This window comes from Bombina bombina, chromosome 11 (assembly GCF_027579735.1).
Source record: "Bombina bombina isolate aBomBom1 chromosome 11, aBomBom1.pri, whole genome shotgun sequence".
NCBI lineage: Eukaryota > Metazoa > Chordata > Amphibia > Anura > Bombinatoridae > Bombina > Bombina bombina.
This window is the reverse complement of record NC_069509.1, coordinates 128697595-128711281: the sequence shown is the minus strand read 5'-3', so window position 1 is coordinate 128711281 and position 13687 is coordinate 128697595. Positions and strand designations below refer to the sequence as shown.

The following is a 13687-nucleotide window of genomic DNA, read 5'->3' as shown; positions in this document are numbered from 1 at the left end:
GAAAACACAGTCAGAAGTCAAAATCTAAAAATTAACACAGATTTGGCAGAAAAGCAGGTTTAATTCGGTGCTCTACAGTATCTTTTAAAAATAAAACAAATAGGGCTAGATTACAAGTGGAGCGCTAATGTATCACGAGCCCGCAAACGAGCAAATGTGCGTGCGACAAATATCCACTCATTACAAGTCTCTGGTTATTGCTACCACAAGCTTGCGGTAGCAATTAGCGCTTATAAAATTAACCAGAGATCAGATCTCTAAGTTAATTTTATAAATGTCCACCAAATGCCCTCAAAATCAAGTGATATACTTTATTAAAATATAAACATAGCAGCATCTTTATTTTTTAATAAAATAACTGCAAAATGCAGTTTTGGGGTCTAAAGGGAGCGGGGTGCCTTTACATTGCGGTCTATGGGAACTGTGTGTTCCCAGTAAATATATGTATATGCTTATATCAATATATATACTGTATATATTGATATGTGTAAATATGTGTATATACACATATTAACACCTAAATATATATGTATATAAGCACATACATATATATATATTTACAATTTGCTACAATCGCTGCGCTACGTACCCTCTTTGCTATGCTAGTTCTCATGCCGTTTGGAGCCTATGGAAGCGTGCTCTCATGAGCGCAATGCTTTCGTGCAATGCGAACAATTGGTCGCATTCGCATTTCACCTCACCTGTAATAGCAGCGCACACTTGCGTGTGCTGGTGTTACAAAGTGGGGCGCAAATATCGCTTTAGCAAAAGCAATATTTTGCCCTCCACTTATAATCTGGCCCTCATCATGGTATTGCAGATGATGTTCAACTCAAGGAAATGTGAGCTACACCACTATCTTGAAAAAAGAACATTCCAATAGCAGCCAAGTGACTATTTCCATGTGTGCAAGATTGGCATCAAAATATGTTTTAAAACAATCCACCACAAAGCAGAAGAAACATGGTCATAAGTAGAAATGTATTTTTCATACGCACCTAACATTTTACTGACATAAGGTTCAATATCTACATCCTGGAGGTGTTGGTGCGTATGTGCGTGGTACAGTCGCAATGTGGAGTCAAGTCGAATTGACACCCATACACCATCTCCAATCCAAGCCAACTGTCGTACCTGGCTCTCTCTACGAGGATGGGCATCAAATGACTTCTATAAAGGAAAATAAACAGCTAAGGCTCAAGATAGTAAAAGTTTTATGTATCAATGTTTATTTCCAATTAATTATATATTTTTTTCAAATACAAACCAAAACACATACTCATCAATATTCCAAACTTAAAGGCATAGCAAACACCTTGTAAATACAATACACTTCTTTCTTCTTGCTATAGAATAACATATCAGCCAAATCTAAACATTTTTAAAACAAATTAACACCATGTTTGCTGTTTTTTTCCACAGCCAAACTCCACCCACTAATGGCCTCATTTGGAGGAATCAATCTAGGCTTGAGTCAGTGGATAACAAGGCTAGCTAAGGTTATTATATTTTGCCATTTTTATATGTTAAAAACCAATTATGGATATATATGTAGCAGGGTTGGCCTTGATAAGTCTACAGTGTGCTTTTTCACTTCTGAGAATTAGAAAAGTCAGAATTTTCAAAACTAAATGACACAAAAGGGGGTAAAATAAATACATTTCCTTTCTACCTAATTGTTTTTGATACTACGTTATAACACCTACCTCTATCTGCATGGTTTTGGGTTGGATAACATGTATTTTGTTCTTGTAACCACACCAAACTCTGTCATATACCACAGCCATACAGCGAATGGAGTGATGTGTGTGTCCCAGATCCATTAAATGATAATTACTTAGGTCCCACTGACGATCTAAATAAATGTGAATAAAGAAAGTCAAAGCTTGCTTCTGATTGGCTAGTTTCTGCTAGTCTCATGAGCAAGCTGCACAATAAATACATCAAACAAGATTTGTTTAAATAAGTTCAATAATATCTACATAAAAGGTGGGAAAAACTGAATATTATCATCCATTATTTGTATAGCACCGCAAAATACCTTCTCCTCTATGGAAAATGGCAAGCGTTCCATCCGCAAGAGCCACTAGAACGCGTCCCTTAACATGCCTAAGGAAGAGAAAAACCCAGGTATAAAAAATAATATTCAAGCAAATCTAATGGAGGCAAGATAATGGTTCTTATACTCACACAAGGCTCAGCACAGAGTCTTTCAATTTGATTGAATGCAGGCACTTCTTCCAGTTAGAGACCGCAGAGTGAACATACAACCTGAGGTAAAGAAACACATAAATAATGGTGTAGTATTGCTACTTTTTGTACATAGGCAGTGAAATTCTCCCCATGTAACATGAATAATGGCCCAAAGTCAAATGGGAGGCAGTGAAGTCTCTCCTAATATCAAGGTGTAATAATTCATTGAGGTTCAGCAAATCTTTCTCACCCAAAAGGCCAGACACATTTCTTACTATTTAATGTTAGATTGGCCATGTATATTTCTACTGGGGCAGATAAATGCAAAGAAGAATTTGCATACCGAGAACATTTCGGACACTACATTCACGGAAAAAGAGACATTTTTGAGGAAGTTTAAGGCATCAATAAAGGCATAAAAATTTCTCTCTCTAGTATTTTTTTCCTCATTTTTTTACCACTTGCTCCATGAAGTCTCCCCAGTGGCGTCACTAGGGTTGGTGTCACCCGGTGCGGTAAGTTATGGTGTCACCCCCCCCCCCCAGAAAGCAGACACACACAAAAACACAGGCAAACACACATACAAACACTCAGACACACTTAAAAACATACTCAGATGCACACACAAACACTCGGAAACACACTCAGACACACACACAAAAACACACACACAAAAACACTGAGACACACACACAAAAATTCAGACACACACAAACAAAATATGTAAACTGCACTGCATTAATTATGAAGCTCATGCCTAGAGCTGCTCCCTGGCTCAGTAGAACATCAAATGAAAGATAAACAGAGCACTCTAAAATAAATCACTGAAGAAAAGGTTTAGGCGCGCAAACTATGAAAATTCTGCTCTCTGACTCTGTTCCAAGTCTGTCAGTGCACAGCCCTGGGCCGCATGTCACTGAGCAGTGAGCACAGATAGGCAGGCAGGTTTAGGCTAGCAGCGCAACTTTGCAAGCCCCACGGCATGCCCACAACATTCATAGCTTGGGCAGGGGAGAAGCAAAGTACAAACAAGCAAAAGCAGCCGGGAAAACTATTTGTTGAAATTGCAGCACTGGCTCAAGGGGCAAAAAAATTGTGTGTCTACAACTTCCCCAGTCCCACCAATGTTCACAAATGCCAGCCCCTCTAATAAAAAAAAATCTATGCATTTCAACATTGTATTTCTTTGAATTTCAATAAAATTTAAAAAAAAAAAAAAAAAAAAAAAAATTTTTTTTTTTTTTTTTTTTTTTGGTGTCACCCCCTGGAGGGTGTCACCCGGGTGCGGCCCCCCCCCCGCCCCCCCTAGTGACGCCACTGAGTCTCCCCACTTTCAATTTCATTATCAACCCTTATAATTATAATAAAGTACTGAATCATGGAAGTGTGTAGAATGTCCATGAATAAGGAGGGGATAAAATATCCAATAAATAATAAAATATCCAATAAATAATTGCAATGCAGACAAATAAATACATTTTTACATCTAAAATATGTTATCTAGAGGGTCTTGTGACTAGTGCGTGTTGGTTTATTTATGTCAAAGAGGTTGTTGCAGTTTCCACAATCAATCCATCTTCGTGTGACTATATAGTCCCGGATTTCAAATTTCCAAGTTAATTCCATTTCCCCTCCCTCTGTATCATGTGACAGCCAGCAGCCAATCACAAAACTGATATATTCGTATATACTGTGCACTCTTGCACATGCTCTGTAGAAGCTGGTGTCTCAAAAACTGTGCACATAAAAAGATTATGCACATCAAGATAATGAAAGTAAATTGGATTTTTTTTTTTATTTTAAACTGTACGCTAACATTAAAGTCATTATAGTTTAATTCTCTCTACTGTCTGGGTTGGGCCATTTAACTGGTTATCTGATTGCACGTCAGCCAAACAGGATACATTTCTGGTGATCTGGTAGCTTCCTCCGTGATTTGCTTCAGAGGATCTATTTTGGCGGGAATGTCCTTTTACAAATAACCAGTAACATGTCCTATCCCTATAGTTTAATAAAAATAGAGCAGGAGGTGGGTAGGCAGAGATAGGGAAACCCAAAGGAGTAGTCAAGGTGGGCAGGGACAAAACTACAGGGGGTGCAGAGGTCGACCTGCCACTGCCTGCACTGATATCATGTGAGTGTGATGTGATGCTTCACTAGTGTCTCTGACTACAGGGGTTAGTATTTCTGTTTTACCCATTGGTGTTTATGTATGTATGTATGTATGTATGTATGTATGTGTGTGTGTGTGTTTGTGGAACCAGCAAATTACAGACCTTGTTACTACAGCATGGGGTGAGGGGGTAAACAGTGTCACTATACAGTACCACTATATACAGTACGGGAGGGCTGGACCATGTCACAGACTACTGTGGTCACTTTATAAAGTACTTGGGCAGGTAGGGTCAGGCCAGCCATCTCACCGGCAGATTACAGACTGTGTCACTGACTCACTATATACAGTACTGGTGGGTTAAACAGTGTCACTATATACAGTAATGGGGGGTCAGACCATCTCACAGACTGTGGTCACAGGGTACCTCCTTTTGCAGACATGTAATCTGATTCACATTTTCTGTGTTAAATGTAAAAAAAAAAAAAAAGGATATGTATCAAATTCACTTTTTTTTGGGTGGGGGGGAGGCCCTTCTTAGATTCTTGCACCTGGGCCCTGTGGTTTCTAGTTACGCCTCTGAAGGTGGGCCAGGGTTGTGGCATTGTTGGGGGAAGTTAGAAGCTTTATTATACTAGAAACAATATAATTATAATATCATTAAAGGAACACTCAATCAAAATTAAACTTTTATTATTCAGATAGTGCATGCCATTTTAAACAACTTTCCAATTTACTTCCATTAACAAAATGTGCACAGTCTTTTTGTATTTAAAATTTTTGAGTCACCAGCTCCTACTGAGCATGTACGAGAATAAGTGTGTATGCATTTGTTTATGGCTGATGGCTGTCACATGGTACGTGTATGCATTTGTGATTGGCTGATGGCTGTCACATGGTACAGGGGGAGTGGAAAAAGACATAACTTTTAAAATTGTCAGAAAAAAAATCTACTACTCATTTGAAGTTCAGACTAAGTGCTATTGCATTGTCTTGTTATCTTGCATTTGTTGATTATGCAAATCTACTATGTTGACTGGTCCTTTAAGTGGAAGCAATGACAAGACTGATAGTCCATCACTGTTGCCAAAAGAATGAAGTACAAGCATCATGCTTTTATAGATAAAGAAACATATTCCATACCACCCATTCTGTGTTCCTAACCACATGGTGGGAGCTGCGCTGGTACCCCCAGATGCATCGTTGATAGATTCTGGTTCCTGGTGTGCTGTATTCACTTCTGGTTTGAGAAGGCCATTTTCACTATGACGAGGAAGGATAGTATAATATTAATGAGATTAATATTTGTTTAGAATAGATTTACCACAAAAAATGCATAGCAATTAAACATCAAATTAAAGGGACTTGTTATGCAAAAGAAATTAAAGGGACTTGTTGCTGAATCTTTGACGTATTTAACCCAATCGAAACATAAACTTTTTTTTGCAAACAACTGAGATTTTTAAGGAATTAGTTTTCTTCAGACTAATTCATTAAAATATTCAGTATATAACATATTGTGTTACTCCTTCTTACTTTAAACTCATACACTAGGTTGAATGTGGAAGGAGACTGCTTGCAGTACTTGGCTCTTTTTCGGAGCCGTATTTAGTGTGTTTCACTTTCACAAAAATAAATGCGGCTCTGAAAGAAGCACGAATGCTGCGAGTGGCCGCCTTCTTCCGCATTCCGATCATAACGAATTATACGAATACACAGGCCTATCATACACCTTACATTATGCACCTGACTGAACAGCACCAGAACATGATAAAAATAATTTGCAAATAAAAGTTACATTTAATCACACAAATATCTAAACTAACAGGAACTGCATGTTTGTGCACAAATTTTGCTCACATATAATTTGCTAACTGTCTGATAAGGCCAATGCTCATAGCACTTTGGTAGACAGAGACCGACCTCTCTGCAAGCATTGAAACAATAATTATTTCCTTCAAGACAGGTTCACAAATACTAAAAGCTTACAAAAATATTCTCTTTCAAAACTAAAATGTACATGAATGTATTTCAGTTTAGAGCGGAATTTTACCAACACTCATGTTTTAGTATAAATCATTGGTTTTAAATCATCGGCCTCCTCACAAAGACACTGGCAAAAACAGACACACACACACTCATGCCAAAGCTAAACATCATGTAGGAGCCGTCATGCCAAAGCTAAACATCATGTAGGAGCCGTTATGCCAAAGCTAAACATCATGTAGGAGCCGTCATGCCAAAGCTAAACATCATGTAGGAGCCGTTATGCCAAAGCTAAACATCATGTAGGAGCCGTCATGCCAAAGCTAAACATCATGTAGAAGCCGTTATGCCAAAGCTAAACATCATGTAGGAGCCGTCATGCCAAAGCTAAACATCATGTAGGAGCCTTTATGCCAAAGCTAAACATCATGTAGGAGCCGTCATGCAAAAGCTAAACATCATGTAGGAGCCGTCATGCCAAAGCTAAACATCATGTAGGAGCCGTCATGCCAAAGCTAAACATCATGTAGGAGCCGTCATGCCAAAGCTAAACATCATGTAGGAGCCGTCATGCCAAAGCTAAACATCACGTAGGAGCCGTCACTTAGTAAGATGAATAGTACTAGTACAGTGCTACTAGGCAGTGTATATTTGCACCACATTTCCCATCAAAACTGGACATTTGGATGTCCGGGCTTGACTATGCTTGTAATCCAGACATACAAATAGAAACCTGGACTGACCGTGTCATTCCTGGACAGGTGGCAACCCTAATGGTGAACCCTATAGGAACCAAGTAGCCTTTGTGTAATAATAAAATACTCTTAAATATTAGAGCATTTTATTACTGTATTAGAACTTCCCTTTGCACAGGGCACAACACATATCAGTGCACAGACCTATAGCATAAAAGATTCATTCAGCGGAGACACCTTACCTGCATAATCTGCCATTAGCCACAGGGGCTGGGTCAGTAAACACATGTTCTGTAAGGGGCCCCGGTCGAACCTGAGCTGGTTTTGTTTCACTGGTAGAGGATTCTGGAACCTCCATGGCTTCTGTAGCTTCCTCTGCAGATTGATGTTGGTTAAGTTTTCCATTGCTCACAGCAGAAACTTCTCCTGAAGTTAGCAAATAGTAAAAGGAAAATATCAAGTCCCTTACTGCAAAAATGTTACATGACTGAACAAACACAATGGTAGTAGATATTTTTTCGGACAAATTTCAAAGTTAGTTCAATTTTCCTTCCCTTGTACCATGTGACAGCTAGCAGCCAATCACAAAATGCATGTCTGTATTTACTGTAAATTCTTGCGCATGCTCCGTAGAAGCTGGTGCCTCAGAAAGTATACATATAAAAGGATTGTGCAGATTTTGATGATGGAAGTGATTTGGAAAGCTGTTTACTATTGCGTGCTCTAAGTCATGAAAGTTTAATTTTGAATTTAGTGTAACGTTTATATATTTTTAACATGGCACAGAGTTGTAATTGTCTATTTGTGCTTGTTTCTAACTAGTCTAATATTAGGACCACATTGTAGGTTGCATTTGTTTAAGTCTAACTGGTATTTAGATCAGCATACTTGTTAATATATGTATTGTATAACTAAATACAGTCTCTAACCATGATATGTGCTCTTCAGAGCTACCTGGACACAATAAATAAATATAGACTGACAGTGTAGCTTGGTGTAATAATACTGTCCAATCAGAAGAGTGGACGTTTTCAACTTAGCATAATGATTCACAATTATGATTGGTTAACATGATTAAGGGTCATTGCTTTGATGAGAAAAATAAGTACGCAATCAAATATAAAAGGTGTGGGGGTTGGTTGTCATGATGGAGGCTCAAATCAGCTTTAAAGGTTATGGCCAAGGGTTTAAAAAGACATAAAGCTAGACCATACCATTTTAAACAACTTTTCAATGTACTTCTATTATCTATTTTGCTTTGTTCTATTGCTATCATTTGTTAATAAGCATACCTAGGTAGGCTCAGAAGCAGCAATGCATTACTGGGAGCTAGCTGCTATATATACTGTGTGTGTGTATATATATATATATATATATTATTATCAGTTATTTGTAGACCGCCAACATATTCTGCAGCGCTATAAATATAGAAATATAGGCGGTATACAAGGTAACATTTATACGGATCAAATTGGTAGAGGGCCCTGCCGAGAGTTGCACGGCTGTAGTCGGCTCTTATGAAGGTGATTGTTAAAAAGTTGGGCTTGGGGCCGGGGCTAACCGCCAATGGAGATGGCCGCACTTCTGCAGAGCTCCCGACTCTAAGCCTGCAAAAGGGACATATTTATCTATTTGGTCATGTAAATTTAAGTTCCAACCGTATGAGATAATTCAAGAACGAGTCTGGGAGCATATACATGCTTTTCTTTTTATGTGTGAACCGGTACAGAGGAAAAGACACGCAACGAACAAGGCATCAGATAAGCTAAAGATGGCGGACTACTATAGTGACGGCAGCATCAAAACTCTAATTCTATCCAACCCCTCTGGTCTCCCGGGTCTGGTTAGTAACTTTCCATATCTGTCTAACTTCTTGTATGGAGCATAACCGTTTAACTGCAATGGAGGCAGTTGATCTTTGGGAGCGGAGGGTCCGGGCTGTCTTGGCTCAGCACTTCTGCGATTCACAATGGAGCCTGATGCGGATGCTGGCGCACAAGGAGCCTCAGCAGGTGGTAGGTTCTGGTCCTCAGAGAAACCAGAGTCCTCGTCCTACAGCGAGGATACCGAGCACAGTTGCCACAGCTCTGGGGATCCAAATGCCACCCTCTCCACGCGGCGCTAAGAACCGGAAATCTTTTCGGAACGCATCTAGTATTAAAAAGGTTAGCCGTGCAGAGAGACTTTTTCAATTTCGCTATGTGCTTAAACTTCACCCCAGTAAAGTGACGAAAGCCCGAAATATGCAACATCTGAGGGTCAGGGGTGCAAGAAAGATCCACTGTACAGATGTGAGGGCCAAGAATGAGAAAATGCGGAGATCGGAGCTTGCAGAGAAGCTAATTACTCATAGGGGGGCCTCAAGTGGATTTACCCTCCAGCGCTATGTTTCCCAGCTAGCCAGATACATAGCCTAATTTGATAGCCCTGTAGACAGGTGGCCTTTTGTGAGAGAAGGCATAGGGTGAAGTGTGCTGAGGTCGGGAACGGACCTTTGGATCTGACAGCCGACCTTCCAGTAAGCCTTAAATACGGGCATTAAACTAACTAACTTGGAAATTTCTAGCTTATAGCTGTATGGGACTTTATTAATGAGGACATCTTTATGTACTATTGTTGTTAGTATTTGTTTGGAGTTGAACTACTTCTAAATAGCCATGTTACTAGTTAGACACACATGTTTCCCTTCCCAGTGCCTACTTTACAGTTGATTGAGACCATTGCTCCAGGTCCATATTCCCAGTGTGTCTTTATCTGCCCTCTCTCATTGAAACGTTTGACCTATGCCAAGTGGCGTGCCTCCAGCGGCCGGGGCGGCACGTCTTCATAATTTATCTATTTTTCTATTTGCAGGAATGCATGTATTGGAGGTCTCATTATATCATGACTGTGAGGAGAGGTCTAATATATATTCATATAACTGTGTCTTTATATATATGGAAGTGCATATTAGCCAGGGGATAGATGGTCTCAACATTTTTGTTTATATCCCAATAATTTCTTCCCTCTGAGTGGAATTCGATTAAGCGCATGTCAGTTTAGTCCTTAGAATTTAGTATCAGGCTCCCTCTGTATACAGCCCCTCGCAGGGCATCTATTGCATATACCCGAGCCCTCTGCTCCTATTCATTTAATTTAATTTGGGTAAATGTAGCTACTCTTCCTTTCAACTTATTGGCGGCACATTTAATCCTTATATAGTATGATATGAATCACATTGTTTGTTCCATAAAAGCTAGCTAGATTTTATCCATGAGTAATATTTTATTTCTATATATGGTTTGTTGCTATAGAGTTCTCAAATGTCAGCATTGTACCTTTATTATCTTACACACTGACTTCATTATATGGCCCAAAGTTTACTATTTCATCCCCCCCACCCCCCACTAGTTAGGTACAGTATGAGGTAGGTACAGTATGTAGTAGGTACAGGGTCCGGTAGGTACAGTGTGTGCTAGGTGCAATATGTGCTTGGTGCAATGTGTGCTAGGTGCAATGTGTGCTAGGTGCAAAGTGTGCTAGGTGCAAGGTGTGCTAGGTGCAAGGTGTGCTAGTTGCAATGTGTGCTAGGTGCAATGTGTGCTAGGTGCAATGCGTGCTAGGTACTATGTGTGCTAGGTCAATGTGTACTAGGTTCCGCGAGTACCAGGTAAGGTGGGTGCTTGGTACGGTATGTGCTAGGTACAGCGTGTGCAAGATATAGTGGGGGCTAGGTATAATGTGTACTGGGTATAATGGGAGCTGATATATGTGCTGGGTATAATGTGTGTTAGGCACAGTAGAACCTGTCCCTCAATCTATATGGATATATCCGCCAGTTCATAATACAACAACTTATCTTGACCTGCTCTTTGGAGCTCAAATTTGATTTATAAGTTTCACCTCTCCCCCCCCCCGCCCCATATTTAGAGCCCACACCAGGGTTCAACTTCTGTGAACTACTTTCACCACAAATCCATGCAGTTTGCATATGGTGTCTTAATGTTTTTTTCAGTTACTGCATCCGGACCTGCGTGTCCTATTCTTTTGTTTGTGTATATTTGAATAGGGGTCCTGCGTGTCCCCAAATGTTACCCTTTATTCTAAAACCGAATAAAAACTCATTTAAATAAAAAAAAAGTTGGGCTCTTAGGCTACATGCTAAGGGGGTTCAAGGGGATAGCAATGGAGAAGAGGAACTGGGGTTAGGAAAGTATGTTGTATGCATCCCTGAACAGTAGGGTCTTTAGGGAGTGCTTAAAGCTTTCAAAACTAGGGGAAAGTCTTGTGGAGCGAGGCAGAGAGTTCCACAAGATGGGAGCCAGTCTGGAGAAGTCCTGTAAATGGGAATTTGAGGAGATAACAAGAGAGGAGAGGAGGAGGTCATGAGCAGAGTGAAGAGGACGGGAGGGAGAGAATTTGGAGACAAGGTCTGAGATATAGGGGGAGCAATGCAGTTGAGGGCCTTGTATGTCAGAGTAAGAATTTTGTGTTTAATCCTGGAGGCAAGAGGAAGCCAGTGAAGGGATTGGCAGAGAGGCGCAGCAGATGAAGAGCGACGTGTAAGGAAGATGAGCCTGGCAGAGGCATTCATTATGGATTGTAAAGGAGCTAGGTGGCAGCTAGGGAGACCAGAGAGGATGGAGTTGCAGTGGTCAAGGTGGGAAAGGATGAGAGAGTGGATTCAATCTTAGTTGTGTCTTTTGTAAGGAAATGTCTAATTTTAGAGATGTTTTTAAGGTGGAAGCAGCAGGCTTTAGCCAAGGACTGAATGTGAGGAGTGAAAGAAAGAACGGAGTAAAGTGTGACCCCAAGACATCGGACATGCAGGGTAGGTAGTAATTATGGAGTTATCGACAGTTATAGAGAAGTGGGGGGGGTGGAGATTTTGGAAAAATGGGAGAAAATAAGGAGCTCAGTTTTGGAGAGATTTTGCTTAACGTAGTGAGAGGATATCCAGGATGAGATATGAGAAAGACAGTAACACGAGTTAGCAAGGAAGGAGATAGGTCTGGTGCAGAGAGGTAGATTTGTGTGCCATCGGCACCTTTATTAAGGAACCTAATGATGACTGTAGAATGAGAAGAGAAGGGGGCCGAGGACAGAGCCTTGCGGTACCCCAACAGAAAGTGGTAACGGGGCCCTAGAGAAGGCTACACTAAAGGTATGGTTTGACAGGTAGGAAGAGAACCACAAGAGTGCTGTGCGGCAAATGCCAAAGGATTGGTGGTTTGGAGCTAAAGATGGTGGTCAACAGTATCAAAGGGTGCAGATAGATCAAGGAGGATGTTACGGTACCAACAGTGTACCAAGGGTTAATACCAGATGAACAATGTCCTGCATAGGGAATCAGCAATTCACAACCCAGCCAGTTTCAGGTTTAAAACAGAATGACATTTATTAAAGGCTAGATGCCTAGTATTTATACAGGTTTGACCCCAGATGGGGGGGTTGAAAGACTCTTGTACATTTAGATAAAAAGGGGAAGACGCCCTTTTATGAAACAGTAGAATTACATTACTTAAATACTTTACTTAGGCAGATAACAACTTAAACACATTTGGCTTGTCTTATCACCTAGCGTCTGCTCTCTGAGGGTGATTAAACAATGGCCTGTTTATTACTTAAATGTAATTATAGCACACAATAGCTGAGGCCAGAAAATCTGTCTTTAGAAATTAGTTTCTTAGCTAAACACAATTAACTCCTTCAGTCCTGACAGAAGGGTCTGTCACATATCTCCCCCCTTGTGGAACACTCCGGCAGACCCGGCTTGACCCTTTGGCGGGTCAACCTGGGGATGACCGGACTAGGAGGTGGTAGGCATGTCAGTTTGCCAGGACAATCCATCTGTATTCCCGTTATGAGAGAGAATTCCTGTCCATACAAAGAAGGGTTCAACTTCCTCAGTGCCCAGACTAGGGCTAAACAGTCCTTCAAAATCCCATCAGCTCCTTTACGAGTTTTCTGTACCTGCTCTTTATAGGTATCCACAATCCCTTCATACTGACATAGGGTGCCCTTGAGTTGCTGCACCTCACTATGAGCCAGCGTCAGCTTCTCCTCAAGTGTCGCTAAGTTTGTCTTTAATGTTTCATGTCCCACTCTCAAGCTGGTGTTTTCTGCAGTCTGTCGGTGCAGCTTGTCTAGCAGAGATTCACGTTCTAAACGTGCTTTTTCCTCTGCGCTCCTCTTCTCCTTCATCAGCGCATTGTAACGGGACTTCCACGTATCAATAGCGGATAGAGATTTACTGAGCTCAGCGTCCTGGGGCTTAGCAGCAGGGGGGTCAGTCTCTGCTGCACGGATCTGAGCACGGGTAGTCACAGGGTTAACATCAGCGGGACCCATGGGAGCATAGGCAGAAACAAGGGGAGCCAAGTCATTTCCAAGAAGAACATCAGCAGGTAAGTCCTTCTTGACCCCCACATTCACAGGTCTAGCGCCCACTCCCCAATCCAAATGTACCCTGGCAACAGGTAGGCTGAACACATCGCCCCCTGCTACCCTCACAGCCACAGTGTCTCCAGTGTACTGTTTCTCAGACACCAAGTTCTTTTGAAGCAAGGTCATGGTAGCACCAGTATCCCGTAGACCACTGACCTTCCCATTCACTTTAACCAGTTGCCGGTTATTCCGGTGGGCAGCTTGCACAAGGTCTGCCTCATGTAGGATGCTCCAGCATTCTTGCGCCTCTACGCAGCGGGCCGCAGGCTGAGGG

At 41.1% G+C, this 13687-nt stretch overlaps 1 protein-coding gene across 1 annotated transcript in view; it reads right to left on the bottom strand.

Annotated features, from left to right (window-relative positions):
* Window positions 1–13687, bottom strand: part of MAPK8IP3 (mitogen-activated protein kinase 8 interacting protein 3) — a 248606-nt gene that overhangs the window by 23436 nt on the left and 211483 nt on the right. The window contains exons 21-26 of the mRNA XM_053695247.1: window positions 7230–7413; window positions 5450–5569; window positions 2191–2271; window positions 2042–2109; window positions 1707–1855; window positions 999–1170 (exon numbers count right to left, since the gene is read on the bottom strand). Of these exons, the coding sequence (XP_053551222.1) occupies window positions 999–1170; window positions 1707–1855; window positions 2042–2109; window positions 2191–2271; window positions 5450–5569; window positions 7230–7413 (774 nt within the window). The remainder of the gene's footprint in view (window positions 1–998; window positions 1171–1706; window positions 1856–2041; window positions 2110–2190; window positions 2272–5449; window positions 5570–7229; window positions 7414–13687) is intronic.